At 66.1% G+C, this 22,021-nt stretch overlaps 6 protein-coding genes across 6 annotated transcripts; 3 read left to right on the forward strand and 3 right to left on the reverse strand.

Annotated features, from left to right (window-relative positions):
* Window positions 1-556: 556 nt before the first annotated feature.
* On the reverse strand, window positions 557-2,676 carry CHLNCDRAFT_140849 (hypothetical protein; the record flags this gene model as incomplete). The annotated part of the gene is made up of 6 exons (XM_005850948.1): window positions 557-817; window positions 1,014-1,174; window positions 1,383-1,668; window positions 1,813-1,952; window positions 2,115-2,324; window positions 2,547-2,676. The coding sequence occupies 6 exons, from the start codon at window positions 2,674-2,676 to the stop codon at window positions 557-559; spliced, it is 1,188 nt and encodes a 395-aa protein (XP_005851010.1).
* A 277-nt stretch (window positions 2,677-2,953) lies between these two features.
* On the forward strand, window positions 2,954-5,608 carry CHLNCDRAFT_34235 (hypothetical protein). The gene is made up of 9 exons (XM_005850665.1): window positions 2,954-3,083; window positions 3,211-3,284; window positions 3,390-3,524; window positions 3,717-3,888; window positions 4,070-4,128; window positions 4,262-4,398; window positions 4,579-4,645; window positions 4,833-5,020; window positions 5,131-5,608. Exons 1-9 carry the CDS (start codon window positions 3,080-3,082, stop codon window positions 5,414-5,416), a joined length of 1,122 nt encoding a protein of 373 aa, XP_005850727.1. The 5' UTR covers window positions 2,954-3,079; the 3' UTR covers window positions 5,417-5,608.
* Window positions 5,609-5,768: 160 nt separating this feature from the next.
* On the forward strand, window positions 5,769-7,076 carry CHLNCDRAFT_140851 (hypothetical protein; the record flags this gene model as incomplete). The annotated part of the gene is made up of 5 exons (XM_005850666.1): window positions 5,769-5,851; window positions 6,224-6,281; window positions 6,405-6,476; window positions 6,665-6,734; window positions 6,967-7,076. 5 exons carry the CDS (start codon window positions 5,769-5,771, stop codon window positions 7,074-7,076), a joined length of 393 nt encoding a protein of 130 aa, XP_005850728.1.
* Window positions 7,077-7,157: 81 nt separating this feature from the next.
* CHLNCDRAFT_140852 (hypothetical protein) lies at window positions 7,158-8,967 on the forward strand (the record flags this gene model as incomplete). The annotated part of the gene is made up of 3 exons (XM_005850667.1): window positions 7,158-7,167; window positions 8,369-8,648; window positions 8,850-8,967. 3 exons carry the CDS (start codon window positions 7,158-7,160, stop codon window positions 8,965-8,967), a joined length of 408 nt encoding a protein of 135 aa, XP_005850729.1.
* A 274-nt stretch (window positions 8,968-9,241) lies between these two features.
* On the reverse strand, window positions 9,242-12,116 carry CHLNCDRAFT_140853 (hypothetical protein; the record flags this gene model as incomplete). The annotated part of the gene is made up of 12 exons (XM_005850949.1): window positions 9,242-9,343; window positions 9,527-9,634; window positions 9,737-9,830; window positions 10,018-10,125; window positions 10,224-10,347; window positions 10,452-10,497; window positions 10,627-10,689; window positions 10,877-11,000; window positions 11,161-11,298; window positions 11,481-11,569; window positions 11,812-11,940; window positions 12,093-12,116. The coding sequence occupies 12 exons, from the start codon at window positions 12,114-12,116 to the stop codon at window positions 9,242-9,244; spliced, it is 1,149 nt and encodes a 382-aa protein (XP_005851011.1).
* A 474-nt stretch (window positions 12,117-12,590) lies between these two features.
* On the reverse strand, window positions 12,591-21,707 carry CHLNCDRAFT_140854 (hypothetical protein; the record flags this gene model as incomplete). The annotated part of the gene is made up of 18 exons (XM_005850950.1): window positions 12,591-12,690; window positions 12,823-12,889; window positions 13,018-13,078; window positions 13,262-13,327; window positions 13,534-13,628; window positions 13,810-13,882; window positions 14,102-14,961; window positions 15,098-15,530; window positions 15,702-16,307; window positions 16,434-18,095; window positions 18,245-18,317; window positions 18,464-19,293; window positions 19,476-19,580; window positions 19,734-20,240; window positions 20,510-20,536; window positions 20,713-21,057; window positions 21,280-21,520; window positions 21,688-21,707. 18 exons carry the CDS (start codon window positions 21,705-21,707, stop codon window positions 12,591-12,593), a joined length of 6,171 nt encoding a protein of 2,056 aa, XP_005851012.1.
* Between the last annotated feature and the right edge of the window lie 314 nt (window positions 21,708-22,021).

A 22,021-nucleotide genomic window follows, 5' to 3' on the forward strand; every position in this document is an offset into this window, starting at 1 on the left:
CGTGCACCGATCGACAGCGACCTACACTGCTCGTTCCAAGCAGGCTTTCGCAATTTGAAGCGCTCCAGGAGCCTCCAGGCGCAGCTGGGGCGCACGGCTTCCACTTGCTGTCTGGCTCGGCTTGTTCAGGGAGGGAGGGCACCCGGCGCTGGTGGCGATTACCTACTACGTGCCGGACGGTGAACGGGCAGTATGCTGCCCTAGGGTTTTCTTATGTCGGCATGGCTTGCCGGCGAGGTACGCACGGCGGTGCAGGCGTAGGGCCCCCGCACCGAGGGCTCCCCAATGGCTCCTGCCCCTCTTCTCTCACATCATCTGTGGGGGTCTTTAATCATAACAGTGTACAAAAATGGTGAAGGGGATAGGATAACAGTTTTGGGGAGCCGGCGAATAGGACGACGAAAGGCGGGAGCGGAGCAGGAGACGGCGGGAGCGGAAAGAGACAGATTTGGCAAAGGCAGGCAGGGCATGAGGGAAACATAATGTATTGACTCGAGAGAACACTTCAGCTGGAGCTTTCTGCCGCGGCCGCAGCAGACATCTCCAGCGGAAGAAGCTAATGCCGCTGCTCGGCGGGCCACAGCTGCAGCATGTGCACCGACTTGGTGAGCATGAGGTTGCGGTGGGACAGCAGGCGCCGGATGCGGGTCATCACCGCATGCGTGTCTATGTCGCGCCGGTCGCTGCTGGTGCTGACCAGCAGCAGGCCCGCCACGATGCCTATCGCGCCCAGGTCCCACGCCGTGGGCTGCTCAGCCAGCACCAGGAAGGCCAGCAGCGTGCCGACGAAGGGCTGCAAGCACTGGAAGGCGGCCACCTGCGAGGAGGAGATGCGACGCGCCGGGTCAGAGTGTGTGTGCAGCCGCAGCTTCGACAACCGTCGTGGCTGTTGGGCCCAGCGGCTCCACACCACTACTGCACACAGACATCACCAACGCGGGAAACGCGATTCCTGCGCCTCGACAGGCACAAGCTCCACCCCGCCACCGACACCAACAAGCCCGCCCGCGCACCTGTGAGGCGGGCAGGTGGCGCATGGCCCAGGTGACGGCATAGTAGCCAGCCACCGAGCAGACCAGGATCCAGTAGATCAGCGGCAGCACCATGGACCGCGGGAAGTGCCAGTCGGCGGCCTCGGTGAAGATCGCCGCCGCCAGCGCCATGCAGGTCGCCGCTGCGGGGCGGAAAGCATGGGCGCAGGCGGGGGTGGTGCAGGCGGGCGATACGAAGGTACGGGCATGCCGGCGACGGGCGGCAACCAAGGATGGCATGGCGTAGCATTGCTAGCCAGGCGCCGGCCACCGGCCTGGCCTCTGCAACCGCTCCTCTTCACCCATACAGCCCCTCTGCAGCCCCGGCTGGGAGGCGTGCTAGGCACGCACCTACAAGGTAGGCCCAGGCGGCCACGCAGATGGCGGGGTAGCGCTGCACCATCTGCTTGGACACAATGTAATAGACGGCCATGGCCAGGGTGTTTATGAGCAGGCACACATCCCCCAGCAGCATGTTGCTGGCCTCCTGCTGGGTCACGCCGTGGCCGTGGGTGGCCGAGGCGGCGCCGCCGGCCACCATGCAAATCGCGCCCGCCACCGACAGCCCGATGCCAGCCAGCTTGCGCGGGTTGCCCTGCTCCATGTGTAGCGCGATGCCCAGCAGCACGGTGAACACCTGTGGGCATGGAAGCGGAGGCAGCAAGGTCGACGGGCAGGGCGGTGGGCACACAGGGAGGCAAGCAGGCAGGTAGGCAGGCAGGCAGGCAGGTAGGCAGGCAGGCAGGCAGGCAGGGTGGTCGGCCTGAGTGATGCCGCTCACCGGGATGGCGGGCTGCATGCAAGTGGCCACCGTGACGCCCGACAACTCTATGCCCAGGATGTAAAGCAGCTGCGACAGGAACATGGCGCCGCCCATGACCCCCACCCGCCACAGATCGCTCTGCTTGGGGTGGGTCCTGCCTGCAGCCGGTGGGGCAGGGCGACACAACAAGGAGCAGCGGGTGTCGAGGGCCGGGAGAGCAGCAGCAGCATGCGGGGCCAGCAACAAGGGTGCATGTTTTTCTGGCTATCCGCACAGCAGCAGCAAGCGGGCGCCGGACGTGCAAGCGGCACCTAGCCCACCTGCCATGGCCCGGGACAGCAGCAGCAGGATGGGCCCGGCGCATGCCTCGCGAAACAGCGCATACACGATGGGCGAGAAGGCCTCCCCTTTCTCTTCATCCACATACTTCAGACTGCTCTTCAGGATGACCGAACCCACTACAAATGACGCCTGCGTCACCGCCAGGGCTGTCTGGCACTTCCACACCGCCACGGCACCCGGCAGGGGGCCTGCACAGCGCGGGGCAAAGCGGGGGCAGCCCATGCTGGGTGGATATGCATGGTGCTTGGCGGGCAACCCCAGCAACAGCTTTTCAACGCAGGAGCCGCTGCACAAAGGCCCATTGCACGCTGACAGTTGATTGTAGCTGGCACCGGTATGGCACTCCTGCCGGCGGGCGAGCGGCAGCAATCCGCCTGCCCGCCCCGCAAGCCGCTGCGCCCTCCCCTCACCTTCCCGCCGTGGCGTCTCGGCTGGGCTAGTTTGTCCCGCCTCGAGCAGGTCCACATCGGCCTCTGCAAGCCTGACATGGCCCGGTTTAATGACGAGCCCGGGCTTCCTCTCCACTTGCAAGGCCGCCATGGCCGCGCGTCACTGCCCGTGCTGTTGCTGCTGCATGCCGAAGCTGCTGAGCGGAACTTTGGCCCTGTGCACAGTGTGACAAAGACCTGATCGGGCGGTCGCGCCCCAGGCGGGTCAGGGGTGCACTTGCAGCGCAGAGGGAAGTTCGGCACTTGTGAACAAGCAAGAACATTGCTCCACAAGCTGAGCCGCTCCGGGCTCTGGCCCCCGTGGCGTTTGGGTCCATGCATGGGCAGCAGGAAGCCTTGATCGTCCAATAGCCTATTCCGCTGATCACTTTCAATCCAATTGCTGGCATCAGCCAACCCAGCAGAGCCAGCCCCCGACATTCGCCAGTCTGCTCTCTGCTCAGTCGCTTCCGGAGCGCCGGCTGGCATCCTTGATCAGCGCAGCGCACAGCACGATGGGTGAGAAGGCCGACGCCGCCTGACTTGCGACCTGCAGGAGTGTTCCAGCAGAGCCGCCGCTGGTGCCTGCCGCCCGCCTCGCCGTCGCTGTGTCGCTTCCCCAGCTGTGTACCCTTGTTCTGTGTAGCTGTGGCCCCAGCCTCCCAGATGTTCCAGCTGCAGCCATACACGCCGCCGGCCTGGGCCACCAACCTAGCCCTGGTAAGTGAGATGGGCCCGCTGGCTGTGGCGGCGCACCAGAACAGGCTTGGTGTCGGGTGCCAGTGTTGGTAACCTGTCGCCGCTGCTCCTGCTCTGATGCTGCAGCTACCCAAGCAGCGATGCCACCTGGCGCAGCTGCCCACGCCCATCCACCCCTGGCCTGTGCCAGGCGTGCCGCCCGGCTGCGAGCTGCACATCAAGCGAGATGACCTGACCGGCATGCAGCTGAGCGGCAACAAGGTGGGTCCATGCTGGGTCTTCCTGCTGCTGCCTGGCTGGTGCCAGAGCTCGCCCACCTCGTACTCCCCCTGCAGCTCTGTCATGCCGCATCGAGCGCCGGGCTCGGTCTTGGTGCTGGGCTCGTGCCGCCGCCACTCAACTCCCCGCCTCCTCCCGCTGGTCGTACGCCATTTGGTTCTTGCTGCCCTGCAGGTACGAAAGCTGGAGTTCCTCATGGCTGAGGCGGTGCAGCGGGGCCACGACAGCATAATCACCATTGGCGGCATCCAGTCCAACCACGCCCGCGCCACTGCGGTGGCCGCCCGCTACCTGGGGCTCCCCTGCCACCTCATCCTGCGCAACAGCAAGCACCTTGCCGACTCGGGTGAGGGACCAGCGGGCGCTGCTGCGCTGGGCGGGCCGCGGGTCCTATAAAGCGCAGTGCAGGTGTGTGTGTGTGGTGTGCTTGCTGTCGACAGGTGGCGGGCATGGCCGCTGCCAGCTGTGCCACACACGCCTAGAAGGGTGGGGGCAAAACAACTGGGCACTCCTCGCCACTGCCGCAGACCCCGGATTGGTGGGCAACTTGCTCGTGGAGCGGCTCATTGGAGCCCACATCTGGCAGGTGGGGGAGCAGCCTGGGCGCCGCATGCAGGCGGCTCGCTGGTGTCTTTGATCGGCTCTGGATCCCGCGTGGCTGCTCCCCTGCGCCCCTACCCTGGATCATGCTGCTGCTGCTGCTGCTGCTACTGGCACAGGTGACAAAGGAGGAGTATGGGCGGTATGGCGGCCCCGCACTGGGCGAGCGCCTGGCGGCGCAGCTGCGGCAGGCGCCCTGGGGCCTCAACCCCTTTGTCATCCCCGTGGGAGGCAGCAGCTCCATGGGGGTCTGGGGGTGAGCTGTGGGATGCATGGCTGCCTGTATGTTGCCCATCTGTGGGCTGCACATGCCGCTGGGGTTTCTACCTCAGTTGTTGTGCAGGCATGCCGAATGGAAAGCCAAAGCCTTCAAAGGTGGTGGGCTGGCGGGCTTCTCTGAGGCCTTGCTGCTGCCGCCGCCGCTGGCCTGGCGCAGGTACCTTGAGATGATGCGGGAGGTCGAGCAGCAGATTGTGGGGCAGGGATTCACCGACATCGCCATGGTGCGCCCTGGCGCTGTGCCCTGCCTGCTCGTGTGCATGTGGCTGTTTGTCGCAACATGAGTTGGCGCGCGGCCCTCCAGCAGCAGCACCAAACGCTTCGCTTTGCCAGCCGCACATTCTTAGTGAGGGCAGTACCTGGGCCGCTCCCGTGAGACGGAGGCCGCCGCTCGCGGTGTCCCTCTCGCAGGCCTGTGGCAGTGGTGGCACCACTGCGGGCATCGCCCTGGGCAACCACCTTGGCGGGCTGGGACTGCGAGTGCATGCCTATGGCGTATGTGACGATCCCGACTATTTCCACACATTCTGCGACGGGCTGCTGGAGGGGCTGGGCGCCACGCGGGATGTGGTGGGGGCCGACTCGGCGGGCATGTTCAGGTGGGGGCTCGGGCCGGGTGGCGTTGATGGTCGGCATGTCATGCACTGCCTGCCGGACTGGAGCGCCAGCTTTTGCCGAGCCCCTCGGGATGTGCTTCGGCTGTCTGCAGGGCGGTGCAGGCCAGGGGCGCCGGCTACGCCATCAGCCGCGAGGATGAGCTGCAGGCGGTGGCGGATGTGGCCGCCGCCACGGGGATCGTGCTCGACCCCGTGTACACGGGCAAGGCGCTGCACGGGCTGCTGACGGAGATGAGGGAGCGGCCCGAGGAGTGGCGGGGCCGCAAGGTGCTGTTTGTGCACACGGGCGGCCTGCTGGGAATGTACGAGAAGGTGGCGCAGCTGCAGCCGCTGGTCGAGGCGCGCGGGGCGGCGCACCGACTGCAGCTGGACGACTGAGGCAGCGGCCGACGTGACAGCTCAGCTGCTCCCAGGATCGCCCCCCCCCATGTTTCCCCTCTTATGTTTGCCTTCAAATGAGCGTCGGCATGTCGCACGTTGACATCCACCACAACTTGACCTGCAGTGAATGCGAAGCCTCTTCACCATTATGCTGTTGGATGCACGCGATATGCATGCGGATCGCCCGACTGACAGTGGCCGAAGGAGGCAGCCGGTCGTGATGGTACAGATGTACAACATCGGAAGAAATCTTTGGCCTGCCGGCCTTGAGGCGACGCCCGGAGCCATCGGTTGAGACCTGCAGCCGCCCTAGGACCTCCCCTCCGTCTTTCGTAGTCCCAACGTGAAGATGCAGGCTTCCGTGCTCTCCAGCAAGGCCTGCGTGGCCGCCCGCCCCGTGCAGGCCCGCACCGCTCGCCGCACCGCTGCCACGTGAGTCAGGCAGCAGCGATCCGTCGCAATGGGCCAGTGAAGGAGCAGAGGGGAATGGGTGGGGTTGGCAGCGGGGTGAGGAGGCGGCAAGGCTGCGCAGGCCTTTGCGGCCGCCATGGGGCATGAGCAGCTTCGCCAACCCCAAACAGCGCGCGGCGGGCCGCTTTGTGGTTCTCGGCGCACGGCGGCACCCACCCTCCTACGGCCGGCATCACGCTGCACCCGTGCCTGCTGGAACAGCTGCTGGGATTGGGCGCTGTCGGGCAGCGGAATGGCAGCAATTGATGCAGCTACAGCCGATAGGGATGCAACGAATGACGGCTCCAGGCTCACCATTCTCGTTCCCGCCTGGTGCCGCGCTGTTGTGTGCAGGCGCGCCGCCCCGGTGCAGGCCAAGTACGGCGAGGAGAGCCGGTTCTTCGACCTGCAGGTGCGGGGAGACATCTCTGGCAATTTCAGCAACGTCAACGAGGCTTGGGACCGCTGCTGTGCATTGCCAGTTGCGCTGTCGCCAACTTCTGACTGGCTGTGCTCTTTTGTCTGTTTCTCTCAGGACCTGGAGAACACCATTGGCAGCTGGGACATGTATGGCCAGGAGGACAAGAACCGCTACAACAGCCTGCAGGTCAGCACATGGAGGGATGCTCAAATGCAGCAGCCTGGCGGTGGGGCCTGCAATGGGCAGGCATGGTGGCCCGTGTGCGTGTACTGTTGGATGCTCGCGCCGCAGAATTCTGACGACCATCGTTACAAGCATCACTATTCGCCAGCATCAAGCGTTGTGTGACCCTTTCCACCTTCCTGTCTGTGCAGAGCGAGTTCTTTGAGCGCGCAGCCGGTGGCCTGACCCGCCGCGAGTACGTGCTCGGCCTGGTCGCCATCGGTGAGCCGCCGCCCCCCGGGTGGCTACCGCTATGCTGCTGCACTGCGTTGCCACACGTGTAGTTCTTGCCTGCTGCTGGTTTGCTGCTGGTGTGGCCTGTGACGGCTGCTGCCGCCTGGGCCCATCAGCGCTGGGCGTAACAGTGCTGGCGGAGCGGCTTGTCGTCGGCCAAAGTTTCCAATCGCGCTTTGCTGCTGCACCAGCCCTGACGCGCCCATGCTTTCCTCTGCAGGTGCCGCCGGCATCCTGGCGTGGGGCGCCAAGGGCAGCGCGGACGTGAAGCTGCCCATCACTGTCGGCCCCCAGCAGACCCCCGCTGTGGGCCCCCGCGGCCGCCTGTGAGCACCCGCTCGCAGCAGCAGCAGCAGCCTTGGCACCATGCTGCGTGCATCAGCGGCGGCGGATGCTCGACGCGCAGGCAGCATGAGGGCGGGTGCTGGGAGGTTGGGGCGTGGCCCATCCGCTCCCTCCCCAAAGCGCCGCCACTCCGAGAAGAGCTTTTGAGACCACACTCACATTCCTACCGTCCCCTTCGCGCTGTGTATCATCAGACTGTAACAGGTCACCACCCGTCTGGCAGCTATGTGGTGCGTTCTCTGTGGGCCACAATCCATGTGGTGGTTACAACGTGTGGCGCCCAACAGCCGCTGTCGAGCAGTAGCACAGCACTGGCGCAGCCTGCGGTGCGCGAACCAGCTGGTTGGTTCCCTGCCGCTCTGGCGAGTCGTCGGGTTCCGCCGCTTTGCGCTTGCCAGTGCGGCAGAGGCTTCTACTGCTGTTTCCAGGCTGCGGTTGCCACGTCGTTGCAGCTGCAGCTGACTGGCGTTCGTGCTGCTGCTGCTGTGCTGCTGGCCAATGACCTCCAGGAGGCGCCCCAACCTGCTGCTGCTGCTGCTGCTGCTTCTGATGCACAGATTGCTGCTGCTGGGCAAGATCTGCCGGGTTTAGTGCCGCTCGCTGGGCATCACGCGCCTGAGCTTCGTGCGGCATGCAACTTCCAACCTGCGGCAATAGATCATGGGGGGAGCCCGGCACATAGCAAAATGCACACCCGGGCTGGGGCTGGGCTACAGCTAGGAATACACGGCCTCCCCCCCCATCCAATATGATGTAAAGCAGCCTACGGGCGAGGCGCACCGCTGCCGCTCCCGTTGGGGCAGCGCCTGAGCTAGAGCCAGCTGCATGAGCTCATCTGCATGCCGGCAAAGGTACACACAGTGCATTCATTCATCGGTTTGCTGGTGTGCACACCAGCACGCCCCATCACATGGCCCCCATCACAAGGCCTACTCGCCTGGTGTGACTGTCATTTTGCTTGCAACAGTGTATGGAATGCAGGATGAAACAAGGGAGCCTCCACAGCTCAACATTTTCGTCGTTTCAGCGCGGCCACTTTCTATGGATCCAAAACTTGCTAACCAGGCGCCCATCGACTGTCTCACGCCATCACACCACCATCGACATCGAGATTGCCATTCCTGGACGCTAGAGCTGCACGATGGTGCTAGCCTGCGCCACCCAACCCAGCAGCCACCTCCCGCCACCACACAAGCGGGCTGGCCGCAGCAAGGCGCACCCGAGGCAGACATCAACGATTTCTGCGGCTGCGCGAACGCATGGCCGGCCGGCTGCAGCGCCGTGGGGCGGCGGCTGCGGCGGCGGCACGCCTCTCGCAGCGGTGCTGCTGTCGGCTGTGCAAGTGCTGGCGGCGCTCCAGCTGGTGCTGCCGCTGCCGGCGGCGGCCGACGGCGGCGACTTCACTCTGAGGAGCGAACCGGCTGCCGGAGATGTGGAGGATGAATATTTTGAGACGGTGCCTCAGGGCCTCAACTCGGCAGACAGCAGCACCGCGCCGCGCCTGGGAGCGCTTTTAGAGGGACCCAAGGGCAAGCAGATAACGCAGTGCGTGCGCAAGTGCGTGCCAACGTGCCTGCGTGGCGGGCAGGGCTCGCCAGGGCTAGGCCCCATGACACTCAGGTGAGCAGGGGTGCCTGGGAGCAAACCTGATGGGTTGTTGCCGAACCCATGCGAGCGAGTAGCGTGCGTCACATGGTGGGTATGCCTAACAATCTGGCTGACGGCAGCTTGCTGCTGTTGGCTGGCCTTGTGGCGCAGGAAGGAGATTGTGGTGTTCAAGGATGGCTACCGCAGCAGGGCGTACTGCCTGTCGGAGTGCACGCAGGTGTGTGCTCTGACCATCAACCCACCAGCCAAAGCCGAGGCCGGAAAATGAGTGGGCACACCCCGTGTGCGGCGTGCCGTGATTGGGCGCCTTCGCGCATGCATGGCCTTTCATTGCTACAGTGGTCTGCTACTTGATTTTATTGTTCGATTGATTGATTTGAGAGCACTTCTCACTGTAAATTGACCAGCAGAAGTGGATAGGGCACGCCTCAAACTCGTACCGATGAAGGGTCCTGGCATGACTGGAAATGGCGGAAGTGGGCTGAAGCCTGTCCTCTGTTAGTCGATGCGTGATGTACACAGCAGGCTTCAGGGCACCCGAGTCAAAGCTTGGCCTGCTGGCCCCTCCCCGACAGCTGCGGCAGCTGCAGCTCCTGGTGGGGCGGTAGCGGCTGGAAGAAAGACTCCACATCTTCGGCTCGCACCTGCATGGCAACATCCGAGGGTGGGTGGGCTCACGCATCAATGCCAGCATGTTGACAGGGGTTCTGCCTAAACAAGCACACAGTTAGGCAGCGCAATTGCCATGCCCACAATGTTACACCTGCTACCGACCCCACTAACCCTCCCAAGGCGGGAGTGGCAGAGCGGGGAGCAGCTGCACTCACGCCCTTGAGGCTGAAAGGCACCCAGATGGGGTTGCCGCTGCGAGTGATCAAGGCTGCCTGCACTCCTGTGTAAAAGTCGGACCCAATGTTGGCCACGCAGCGGTGCACCTGCGGCAGCACGACCAGCTGTCAATCCATTGAAAAACACAGAAGAAAGAACACCTGTAGCTGGCCACCACAAGCACCCCCCCCCCACCCACCCACACGCACCATCCTGTTTTCCATCTGCAGGCAGGCCGCCAGGTCCATGCCCGCGCCGCGCCGCAGCTGCTCAAAGCTGAGCTTCTGAGACATGGGCGAGCCTCTGCAGTGACGGCACCGGGCAAGGATCAGATCAGATCTGAGCTCAGATCTGAGCCTCAGGCAAGGGCCAGGCAAGAGAGAAGTGCGCTACCCTCGCTGGGCAGGCGCATGGCAGGTCGAAAGGCCAGCTGACGTGGGATGCTACGAGGATGAAAGATGCGGGCACTGTTGCTGGCTGCGTTGCTCACTTGGACATCTGGGCGATGGTGTCGATGCCCCACTGCCCGGCGCGTTCACAAGCCTCGTAAATCTCTTCTACGCTCGCCTTGCCGCCAAAGCACAGGTTGATGTCGGCGCTGCGGCACGGCCCGGTCAGCACGCCAACGGATCATTCCGAAGCCTGGGCGCGGAATCCGCCAGCTTTGAAGCTGGCTTGGAACACCCTCTGGCCCACACTGACAATTGGCTGGGGCCTGTCCCAAGCGGCAAAATGCGGCGGGCTTGCCTGATGGCGGCCAGCTGTCCCTCTGGCAGCGCCTCGCGTGCCTCAAAGGAGCTCAGCACCTCGCCCAGCGCAGCTGCAGCATGAAGATGCACAGCAGGCAAGCTGTGGGCTAAACCCTGCGGTCCATACAGAAAACCAAGCCGCAGAGCCAACTCCAACTGCCAAGATGACACCCACCTGCATCGCTGGCAGCGGGGCCGAGGCCCACAATGGATTGGTGCAGCTGCAGGGACGGCAAGGAACAGCCAGGACCTGTTCAGAGCAGCACGCAAGTGGCAACGCGAGCAGCAGGAGCCGCAACAGCGACGACAGCGGGCATAAGTGAGGCGGTGCAAACAGAACAGCGTGGCACCTCAGGCAGGAGCTGGGATGGGATGTAGTGGGTGGCAATGCCCGCATGTCGCACATCCACACCCTGCATAGGACGATGTGAAATGCAGCAGGCAGGTAAGCTGTGCATGATGACAACGGCAGGTAGCCGAGCGGGCATTGCCGTCAAACCCTCAGCTTGCGGCCAAAGGCCCACACCAACCAAGGGAGCGCTGTAGGCAACAGGAGTAGCAAGAGGCACAGCCTGCACCAGCAAAGTACAGCACCCCCACCTGGAGCCGGGCGCCGGTGAGGGCCAGGTACATTCCTAGCCCGCCGCGCAGGCGAGGTAGAAAGTAGGAGCCACCGACGTCCGGGTACAGCCCTATGGCGCACTCGGGCATGGAGAAGACAGTCCTGCACAGGAAGTGGTGGCGCGACTGGCTCCGTCGGGCTGGCTGGTTGCCTGCTTGCCACCAATTACGAGGTTGCAGCGGTTCCAACAACCGAACACGCGTGCCTCCTCTCCCTCACAATGCCTCGACTCTCCTCTCCCGCCCAGCAACCTGCCCCCCACCTCTCTGTGGCCACACGGAAGGTGCCATGCACTGACACGCCCACGCCGCCGCCCATGGTGATCCCATCAATCATCGCCACGTGCGGCTTGGTCAACTCGCTGATAAGGTAGTTCAGGCGGTACTCCGAGTGGAAGAACCTGCGGCACAGGTGGTACCGGTTGCAGGCAGCGGAGCTCGAGGATTGCGGGGCGCAGCGGCCAGCAGCGGGTGGAAAGCAAAATACAATTGAATGGTGAGGCGGCGGGGCGGCACGCCACCACGTCGCGTGTCGGCCCTGCAACGCGACAACACTTAAGCGGGCTCGCTGCGCGTGACCAACCTGAGGGCCTCATCCACCTGCCCCGCCAGCCCCTGCTGAACCACAGTCTTCACATCCCCGCCCGCACAGAACGCCTTGTCGCCAGCCCCCTGCACGGCACATGCCATGTGCACGGGGCTGAATACCGGGCAGCCAAGTGGAGGCACTGTGCCCATGCAAGATGCCCACCCCCGCCACAAAGCCGCGGGCGCATGCACCGCTTTGCACCCATGCCGACCCGGCGCCCTCGCCCTGCCCCATTAGCAAGCAGCAGCAGCGCTCAGCGCCGCGCCGCGCACCAGCCACATCCAGCAGCAGCTGGCTGCCTTGCCTTGAGGACAATGCATGCCACCTGGGGGTCGGCGTCCCATCGGGAGTAGATCTCAAACATGGCCTCCACCATTCGGGTGTTGAGGGCGTTAAGGGCCTTGGGCCGGTTCAGCACCCCCACGCCCACATGCTGCTGCAGCTCACTGAGCACCTGCGCTTCCAGGGGTGGCAGATGCGATTAGGTAATGGTCAGTCGGTGACCGCATGGTGGAAAGGCCCTGGGGTAGGTGCTGAGAGGGCCAAGCTCCTGTGGCCAGATGCAGCAGCAGCGCTGCAGGACAGGGATGCCAAGAATGTTCCCACCTCGCACTCCCCTGCCGTGCTCATGCCTGCCACGACGCGGAGAGACGCTGGTGACGCGGCCGCCACAGCAGGCGGTGTCCGCCCGGCAGGCTGGTGGGGTGTCGTGAGGGCCGCTGCTGCGAGGCGTGACGCTCCCAGCAGCGATGACGGGCCCCTGTACGCGATGCAGCCTGTCGTGGCACGCAGTAGCGCGAGCATAAGCGAGAACGCGAAAACCAGGAGTTGTGATCGGAGGGCGTCAGAAACCTCCACACAGCCAGCACCACGCCCATCAGCAGCAGGCAGGGAGGGAGGGTTCACGGCACCTTGTATGCTGACTGTGCTCGGCCAGCTGGCGGCGGCGGCAGCAGCCCTGCCCCGCTGCAAAGTTGTGACCTGGCGCTGCACCAACTGGGCTGCATTCCATGGCCTGAGCAGCATCTTCACCATGCATGCATTACATGGAGTGGTGACAGCGAGGCGCGAACCAGCTCTGCCGAGAGGCACCGGCTGCTGGGGCTACCATGGGCTCTGGCAGTGGGGGCATGTCGACTTGCCGCTGCTTTTGAACCACTTGTACAGGCAGCCGCCGTGGAAGCGCTTGCGGCAGGTCCGACAACTGCAGGCAGCACAGCACCGGACACAATGGCTTGGTTGAGTCGGTTGGGCGCCTCTGAAGACGGTCTGGTGGGCAGGAAGGCCGGCAGGCAGCGCCAGGCGAGCGGCCCTCACGGCTGACACCCGGGCCCACCTCAGGCGCGGCAGCTGGCCGCTGGTGTGCTGGACGATGCTGTAGCAGATGAGGCACTCCTCCTGGCCTGCAACCGGGGGCAAAGCGGCGGCGGTGTGCACGAGAGAACGCTGCACAGGTGCATCCCCCTGCCCTTGCCTGGGGCCGTCCACACCCCGTCACTCTGCCCTGCACAGAGGCGGCCCCGCCACCTACCCTCAAACTCCTTGTCTACGTTGCGCTTCCAGAGGCTGATGGCCTCAGCCACGCTGCCATTCTGTGGGCGGGTGAAAGCAGCAGTAGCAGGGTGTCAAGTGCCCTGGCATCCGGCCTGGTCCCGAGCCAGGTTGGACGCGGATGCAGGCAAGCTGTGTAGGTGCAGGCAAGCTGGCCAACAAAGACGGGCACCAAGCAGCGGCGAGGGCTGCCCTGCACCAGGCGGGCAGGTCAGGGCACTGACCTGCATGCGGAGGAAGGCGCTGATGCTGAGCAGCCACTTGCGCAGCCGCCCCTCGGACACGCCCACCTGAGCGCCAAGAAGGGCAACACTTGTGGTGGTTTGAGCAAGAGCAAGAGGAAAGCACTCTTCAAAATTGGCAGCCTGTCATTAAGCAGAAAGCCTCACGACGATCCCCCATGCAACAGCTCATGCCAGCGAGCGCTGCATGAAGCTCCAGGCCTGCAACGGCCAGCCGGCCTGGGACCCCCGGGCCAGCCAAGAGTGAAGCCCACCTTGCGGCGGCATTCCAGCTCGGGCAGGCGCAACGGCATGCTGGCAGGCAGCTTGACGGCCAGCTCCAGCAGGTGCCCATCCTCCACCTCCATCACTGCGCTCCGGCGGGAGGGTGGGTAGGGTGGTCAGGCAGCAGCAGGGGCAGGGAGGGCAGGCGGCCGAGCAGCAGAGGGCCTGGCTCGAGCGATGCCGCCCGTCGTGCGGGGATAGGCCGGATACCAGGCTGCATCCCCGCCTCAGGTGCTCTTGCGGTGCCGCCCTTCCACCCTGCTCACCGGCGATGACCTCCCGGCTGGTGGAGTTGGCCCGTACCGAGAACTTGTCAAACTTTCCAAAGGCGGAGGCGGCCTGCAGCAGGGAAGGTGGATGAAGCAACCTCATTACTTAATAGGCTAGCGTCCAGGCAAGCTACTGCTCATCACGCGGCGGAGAGCGACCGCCACCTCCTTGGCCTCGCGGGGCCGGCAGGCAGGCATCCAGGCAGGCAAACAGACGGCCAGGCAGGCACGGCAGAGGAACTGCCCAGGAGCCACACCTCCCCACCCAGAAGCCACAGTGCCTACATACCTGGGTGACAGCCGCAAACTCAGCAGACAGCAGCTCGCCGCTGACGGCGGCGGAGGTGTACCGCTCCACGGCGCCGGCCGTACCGCGGTCCCGCAGGTCGGCAAACCACAGGCGCGCCGACGCGGGCAGCGCCTGCAGCACCGCCGAGTACAGCAGCACCGCAAAGCGCTGCCGCCGCTGCTGCTGCTCGCCTGCTGCGCCAGAGGGCTCCGCATCCAGGCGGCCAGCGCCGTCGCTGCTGCCGGCACCGCCATCGACAGGGTAAGGGCCCACAGCCAGAAGCTGCGCCGCAAAGCCGCCGCCGCCGCCATCGCTGCCGCTGCTGCTGCTGGGCGTCGCAGTGCCGCTGGTCGTCGGTGCGGCGACAGCGCGGCGTGCCCCTGGCGTGCCACCGGAGCTCTCCCGCCTGCTGCTACTTGCCGCATCCAGCGGAAGCAGCGGCACGAGAGCGTCCAGCAGGGCAGGCACCAGCGCATGTGCATCCTTGACGGCTTGAACCAGCAGCCGCCGGCCGTGTGATTCCGCAGGCGCAGCCAGCACATGCGCCAGCAGCAGCGCCCAGCCAGTGAAGAAGCCGGCGCCCGCGCCGCCGCCGGCCACCGCCGCGGCCAGCTCCGGCCGAACGCCCACTTGCTCCAGCAAGGCTGCGGCGTCTGCGCCGTCGCCGCTCCCACCCGCAGCCGCCGCGCCCTGCTGCCGCTGCTCCTCCATAAGCTGATCCTCGTCCACCCCCTCAGCTGCTGTCAGCGATGCAGTCAGCTCGGTGTGTTGCAGGATGGCAGAGAAGGCGGCGGCTGCCATGCTGGGTGGCGGGATGCCCGACAGGCTGAGCGCCAGCAGAGACCCCAGCGCATCGACGCCTGCAGCAGGGCAGGGCAGGGCAGCCACAGCACGCAGCTGTTTGTGAGAGCAGGGAGGCCAGGTTTTCAGCTATACGGGAATCCTGTTCGGACGCAACTGCATCACAACGCCTGGAGTGTTTGCGTGCGTGCTCACCAGTCGAGTCCATGCCGCCGTTCGCCCGGTCAACAGCTGCCAGTAAGAAAGCACGGTCGGCGGCGCGCAGCGTACTCGCCACGTGCTGACTCAGCAGCTGCCAGGCGGCCGCCGACTGCGCCGCCGTCGCGGCGCCCTCCTCGCCCCGCCGCCCGCACATCCACCCGGCCAGCTCGTCTGCGGCTGCCGCGCCGCTGACGCCGGCCGCTGCAGCGATGGATCCAGCGGTGACAAACAGCTGCAGAGCATCGCTGCACACGGCGGCCTCCGCCGCCTGCCAGTCCCGCTCGGACAGGCTGCGGCAGGTGCCCGCCACAGCGGCCGCGCGCGTGTAGGCTTGCAGCGTGGGCATCAGCAGAGGGAGCAGCAGCTCATCTAGGGCAACCAGCTGGGCCTCCAGGCTGGCCGTCACGCGTGCAGCCTCTGCTTGGGCCTGCAGACAAAAGATGACACTGTTTAGAGAACAGGCGAGTGCACTGAGCTCCGGTCCGGCGCCGAAAAGCAGTTGACAGATGCAGCCAAGCTCCCATGACGGCTCTCTGGTCGGACCAGCATGGGCCGCTGCTCCGCCTCTTTCCCTCGCTTCTCCCCAGGACCCGCCCACCTTGGCTGAGCGCTCCAGCACACCCCTCAGCTTGAGCCGGCGGAAGAACTGCAGCGCCACCGCCGGGCTCTGCATGTCGGCGCCCACCGCAATCTCCGCTGCAGCAGCACACACCGTGGCCGCCACCTGGCCCGCCGCCGCCGACAGCGCGGCGGCACACTGCCCAAACGCCGCGCGCAGCTGCTCCAGCAGGAGCCCCCACTGCTGCTGGCTGAGCTGCTGGCTGGCATACGCCACTGCGGCGTGCAGCAGCGCAGCCACCGCGGCTGCCACTGCAGGCGGAGTTGGCTCGGCGCTAGCCCTGGCCGCCCCGGCAGCCGCCTCCAAGCGGGCAGCCGCAGCCGCACCCTTGGCACCCCTGGCTTGGTGCTGCAGCAGCTGCACCAGGGCTGCCTGCTCCTCGGCCGTGCAAGAGCCCGCAGGTGGCAGGGCCGAGGCCCCCGCTGCCTGCCTCTCCGCCGCTGCTGCTGCTGGCACCGCTGACGGTGGGGGCGCTGCGCCGGGCTGGCGAGGCCGCAACCGGCTGGCCTCTGTCTCGCGGTACGCCGCTCCATCGAACTTCACGCCGTAAGAAGGCGGCTGGACACTCGTGTCAACAGCAGTCACCTGCAGCACACGGCCGTGCCATGCACAGCAAGGGATCAAGCTAGCGCGACCACCACCAAACAAGCTGTGCAATGAACCGTTCCTGGCGTGGCACACGGTGTGCAAGGCAGCGCCATCAGGGCGCACCTCAGCTTCCAGCCAGCCGCCGTCCTGCTGGCGGTACCACACTTTGTCGCCCTTGGCATAGGATGAGGTGGTGCTGGTGCTGCTGGCGCTAGAAGTCTCCTGGCCAGCTGCTGTTGCGGCGCCTGGAGCTGGCAGCTGCGCCGCTGCCTCGGCGCCAGTCGTGCAGGGGAAGCATGCCACAGCAGAGAGCAGCAGGTCTACTGCAGCTGCCTGCTGCTCGCTACCGTCTTCCAACAATGCCACAGGATCTGCTGCGTTGCTCAGCCGGCACAGCTGCTGCGACAGTGTGGGCAGGGCAGACTGCTGCAGTAGCAGGGTGCTGCAACGGAAGACAGGTGCCACAACGGGCAGCAACTGGCGAAGCAGCGCCGGCGACATCGGCAGCTGTGCGCCTTCGCCTGCCGCACTGGCAAAGAATCTTGCCGCGGCTGCCAGGCTGGTGCTGCCGCCGCCCGTTGCTGCCCGCAGCAGGGCACACAGCACAGCCGCATGACCTGGGGAGCTGGCTGTCGCTGCTGCTACCTGCAGAGTCCGCTGCAGCAGCGTGCCTGCCACGGCTCCTGCCACGTAGTCTAGGAGTTGCTCCTGCTGCTGGCGTGCCGCCGCAGGGTCTGCCTGCAGTGCCGCCAAAATGCTAACAGCTGCGTGCGCTGCTGATCCTGGGTTGCTAGGCGGCAGCAGCGAATCAAAGCCTGCTGCTGCTCCTACAGCCGCTAAGAAGAGGGCTTCGGCCTCGCTGTACGCGTGCGCCTTGCTACTGCTGCTGCTGCTTGCGGCATCCTCTTGTTGCTGCGGTTGCCCCACCAAGGCTTGCAGCAACTGCTGCTGCAGCTCGCTGCTGCTGCCAAGCACCGCAAGCAGCGGCCCGGCCGCCTCTGCTGCTGCTAATGCTGCTGCCGGCGAGCCATGCCACAGGAGCACGCTCTCCACTGCATGCTGTACAGACGTAACAAAGGCGCCCCGCTGCTCTGCAGCTGCAGAGCCCAGCACGCCGGCAATGGCTTCCGGCTGCTGCCACAGCTGCTGGGCGGCCACCGCGGCGGCCCCAGGCTGCTGTGGAAGCTCTACTGACTCAGCATCGCTCTCATCCACAAAGCTGGCCGCGCCATACTGGCTGCCACCCTCTGCAGCCGCTGCCTCTGCCTCGGTTGCAGCATCGTGCAGCAGCAGGCGGAAGGCTGTTGCCAGAAGCTGCAGCCGCAGGCCGAGCACCTGGCTGCTGCATCTGGCATCCAGCGCCGGCGACAGCAGGGCTGCCTGCAACGCCTGCAGCACTGCCGCGGCTGCTGCTGCGGCGGCAACATCTGCTGCTTCCCCGCCTGCCTGCTCCAGCTCTGCCTGTGCTGTCTGTAGCACCTGCACCAAATGCTCAAGCAAGGCAGCCTGTGCCGCTTCCGACAGCAGGCTGCTGCGGCCGTCTCCCGCCAGCAGCAGCGCCAGCAGCCGCGGCACTGCCGCCTCCTGGATTGCTAAAGACGGGCCGCCGCTGCCTGCCAGCATCGCTGACACCCGGTCCAGCTCTGCTGAGCGGCAGGCTGCCACAGCCAGCTCGGGGTGCTGGCCTGACACAAGGTGCTCCAGAAGCAGCGCGGCGGTGGACGCCTGCTGCCGCTCCAGCAGCTGCAGCAGCACATCAGCCAGCTTGCGGAGCGGGTGGTGCACCTGCATAGGAGCAAAAGGGATGGGTAACGACGAAACCCAGAATCACACGATGCCATCGGACGCCATCCACATTATCACAAGCAAGAGGGGGAGCAGCAAGCAGGCTATGCCCCACCCCCCTTGGCCACCAAACCATGCTGCCAGCATACCTGGGGCAGGCACGAAAGCAGCAGGTCGCAGCTTGCGGCCGCGGCCTCGGGCTGCTGCTCGTCACACAGGCGCCTGCAGGGGCATAGCAGGGAAGGGTCGAGTCGGGGACCCAACATCGGCCAAGGTTGGCAAGGGAGGATGAGGTCACAACAAAGCAAGGCATCACGGCACAGTGTGCCGTCAGACAGAGGGAGGGGCGACAGGTGCTGCCCGCTCACCGCAGCACGCTCTCAATCGTGAAGCTGGCGCTCTGGTGCAGGCGCAGGGAGGCGACCTCGTCGCTCACGCCTGCCGCCGAGCTAGAGGGGGGCGGCTGGCCCTCGCCTGACTCTCCTGGCCCGCATGCAGCACCCTCGCTGGCCGGCGGTGTGCCGGCTGCCTCGGCAGCCGCATGCTGCGGGAACGACTTGAGAAGGGCGGCGAGCAGGGAGGACGCTGCCGGCGGGGCCGTGCCACTGCGCACCTCTGGCAGCAGGAGCGCCACAAGCGGCTGTGCCACTGCGGCGCCCACGACTGCGCCGGCAGACATGCCAGCTGCCTTCTCCAGGGCAGCCACCAGCGCTGCGCATCGATCGAATGGCTCGCTTCCGCCACCGCCGCTCAGCGAGTCTTGCAGCGCGCTCGCCAGGCTGGAGCCTACCAGCTGCAGCAGCGCCTCCAGCCGCTGCCCGCTGCTGGCGCTGGCGGCTGGCTGGCCCAGCCTGGCAACCGCGCCTGTCAGCACAGCCTCGGCCTCGGGCGCCACTGCCGCTGCACCCGCGCTGGCCGCGGTCACCGCCGGCATCAGCGCCTGGCTCAGCGCAGCCTGCAGTACCTCTGAACTGTACTGCTGCCCCGGCGAGGTGGAGCCCGCGGTACTGCCATCCCCACCGACTGCCGCAAGGGAGTCTGCCTTCAGCAGAGCATACAGCAGGCAGTCTTGGTAGGCGGCCGCCGCAGCCTGCCGCGCCAGCCTGCCGCCCAGGGCCCCCGCAGCCAGCGATGCCAGGCCCTGCCAGATGCTTTCCAGCAGGGAGACGAAGAATGTGGGGCGGGGTCCCAGCGCCTCCTGCAGCGGGCAGGCAGGCGGAAGGGAGGTGTGCTGGCCGCGCGTGGCATGGCTGTGGCATGTATGTGATCACTGAGCTTCTGCTGCCAAAAGGAACGAGTGTAAACAAACACAATGTCACTCCATTGTCTGAGCACTGCTGGGTGGTTCCACCACCCAGGCCTCAGACCTTCCTCACGCACCTGTGGCAGCAGAGAGACCAGCGGCAGCAGCGCGGGGTAGGAGCCGGTGGCTGAGCCGTAGCAGGAGTGGCGCAGGAAGGCCCAGAGGCGCGGCAGGAAGGACTTCTGCACACCGGCAGGGCGGGCAAGGCGCCATGGCTTGTGAGAAGGGGCACACTAGCGCACATCGTCTTGCGGTGGGAAGCACAGACACGTCCAGGGAAGCCAGGACTGGCCTAGGCAGACCAGGAGCAGGGGACGATAACTTGTTGAAGTCACGAGGAGCAGCAGTGCCGGCCTTGCCTGCATGCTGATGTGGCGCCAGCTGTCTGGCAGGGCGCGGGCGTAGGCCAGCAGCATGCCCCACATCGCCTCGTGGTTGCCTGCCTCCTTGTCTGCCAGCGCACCCAGCACAGCGGGCGCGGTGTGGGCCGCGCCGCCCGCCAGCAGCCGCGCCGGCGCCCGCTCCGCCGCGGCTGCGACCAGCCCATAGGCTGCCCGTCGCACAGGCGCCGCCTTGCTCTGCAGCGCCGTCTTGTAGAAAGCGGGCAGGTCCAGCTCCGCCCTGATGCCATCAAGCAGCTCTTGCTCCGCAGCCGCCGGCGCCGCCGCCTGCTCCGCCGCGCTGGCGGGGGGTGCTGCCAGGTCGAGCAGCGCAGCCAGGGCCGAGCAGGAGGCAGCCAGCACCCGCTCCTGCCGGTCCTGAAGCTCCTCCACGCTCTCCTTCTTGGCGTCCCCCAGCGACTGCGGCGTGCTGGCCAGGTTGTCGCCCAGAAGCTGCAGCACCTGCAGGCAGGGAAACGGCCCCCCCGTGCCAGCGGCGGGACGCAGGGCAAACGTGAAACGGGGCCCCCATGCCAGAGGTGGGAGGCAGGGTGTGACATGCACCACCAGCGCGCGGCTGCCTCTGCCTCTGATTGTTTTTGTGCGCTGCTGCTGCAGCGATGCACATGCAATGCAGGTCAGGCATGGATGGGAAGGGGCTCAGATCTCTGCTAGTTAGATTGGTTTTCATCAATGGTGCGGGGGCCGCCACGACCGCCGCCGCCGGCCACCAGCAGGTCGGCGGGGTCGCCGCCAGCCTGCTGCCCGGCGGCGGCGGCCGCGGCGGACACCCCTGTCAGAGCCCTTGCGCAAAATCTGTGGCTCATCACCGCCCCTCGGTTGCTCCCAAGTGCACGTGCAGGTTCAGCAAATATGCATTGCGAGCGCAGGCGCACGTGCAGGCTGGCATGTGAAGGCCGCGGCAGCAAGCCACCAGCAGCTCAATCACCCAGCCCGTCCGCACCTCTGCACGGCAGTACAGCACGGCATCCCGCTGCTTGGCGGCCGTCGGGAAGGCGGCCGCAAAGGCTGCCCTGGCGGCGGCTGCCGCCTCTGTGTAGCCGTCGTGCTGGGCCAGCCACCACGAGGGTAGCAGCGACTTGAGGAGCGGGGCGATGCCGCGGCCGACGGCGGCCGCCATGGCGGCGGTGACGTGGCACGCCTCGGCCCGCACGCCACGGTTGTTGTCCAGCACCAGACGGCTGAACAGGTAGGCCCAGCTTGGCAGCGCAGCCTGCACATCCACCGCCGGCTTCTCCTTGACGAGCGCCTTGAGCGCCTGCAGGGGTTGGGGGGAGTGGGCAGGGAGCGCAGGTGGGCAGGGGTGGGGATGCAGGTTGATAAAGTCCAAAGGTGATTGCATCACCTCGGCGAGCAGCCACGCCCGCCGTTGCCTGCAGCCTGCTGCTTGCACCCGCAGTGCTTGCTGTGACAATCAGTGGCGGTTGCAAGCTGAGGACGCCTGCCGGCCGTGCCGTCACCCTGTTGTCTGGCGCCCTACCTGCAACGCCTTGAGCTTGGTGGTGGCATCCCGCTTGGACAGCTTCTGCAGCTGCTGCGCCAGCTCGCCATCCAGGTCGGCCGGAATTATGGCGGCGCCACGGACAGCGGCGTCGCTGGCACCTGCGCCGCCGCCGCTGCCGCCGCTGCACCCAGCGCTGCCCACCGCCGCCTGCACCGTGCTGACATACTTGGCGCCAAAGGAGAAGCCGCCTGGGGCCGGGGGCGTGCTGCCGGAGAAGCTGCATGCCACAATGCGGGAGAGGCAGGCGATCAGCCATCGGCTGGGGCTCCATCGCTGGGCATCAGCCCCTGGCAACCCACCCCAGCCACTCACCCCCCGAATCCTGCGCCCCCAGCAGTTCGGGACAGCGCTTCAGCCGCTTTCGCAGCACTGATGCCTTGGGACTTCCGGTCCCCTTTGCCCATGTCGATCCATGAATGAATGGAGATACTGGGCGCGTTTTGGGTTGCGGGGTGACAGGTCAGCGAGTTGCCACATACTGGCCCGAAGCTAGGCTTCCTCACATCACGGTAGCCTCTACTTACCGCCAACTCCCCGCCCGGCCCGCCGCCTCACCGCGCCTCCCTCGCAAGTCAGGGCGGTCTCGCTCCACCCTCTCTCCTCTCCACACTCGGCCAGCCCTGCCACCCCAGCATCAGCGCCACCAGCTCGCCGTCCTCAGCACCACCAGCGCAAAACCCTCGCCGCCCTCGCCGCCGCCTGACGTACGGCCCGCTGC

The sequence above is a fragment of the Chlorella variabilis genome, assembly GCF_000147415.1.
Source record: "Chlorella variabilis unplaced genomic scaffold CHLNCscaffold_3, whole genome shotgun sequence".
NCBI classification, from domain to species: Eukaryota; Viridiplantae; Chlorophyta; class Trebouxiophyceae; order Chlorellales; family Chlorellaceae; genus Chlorella; species Chlorella variabilis.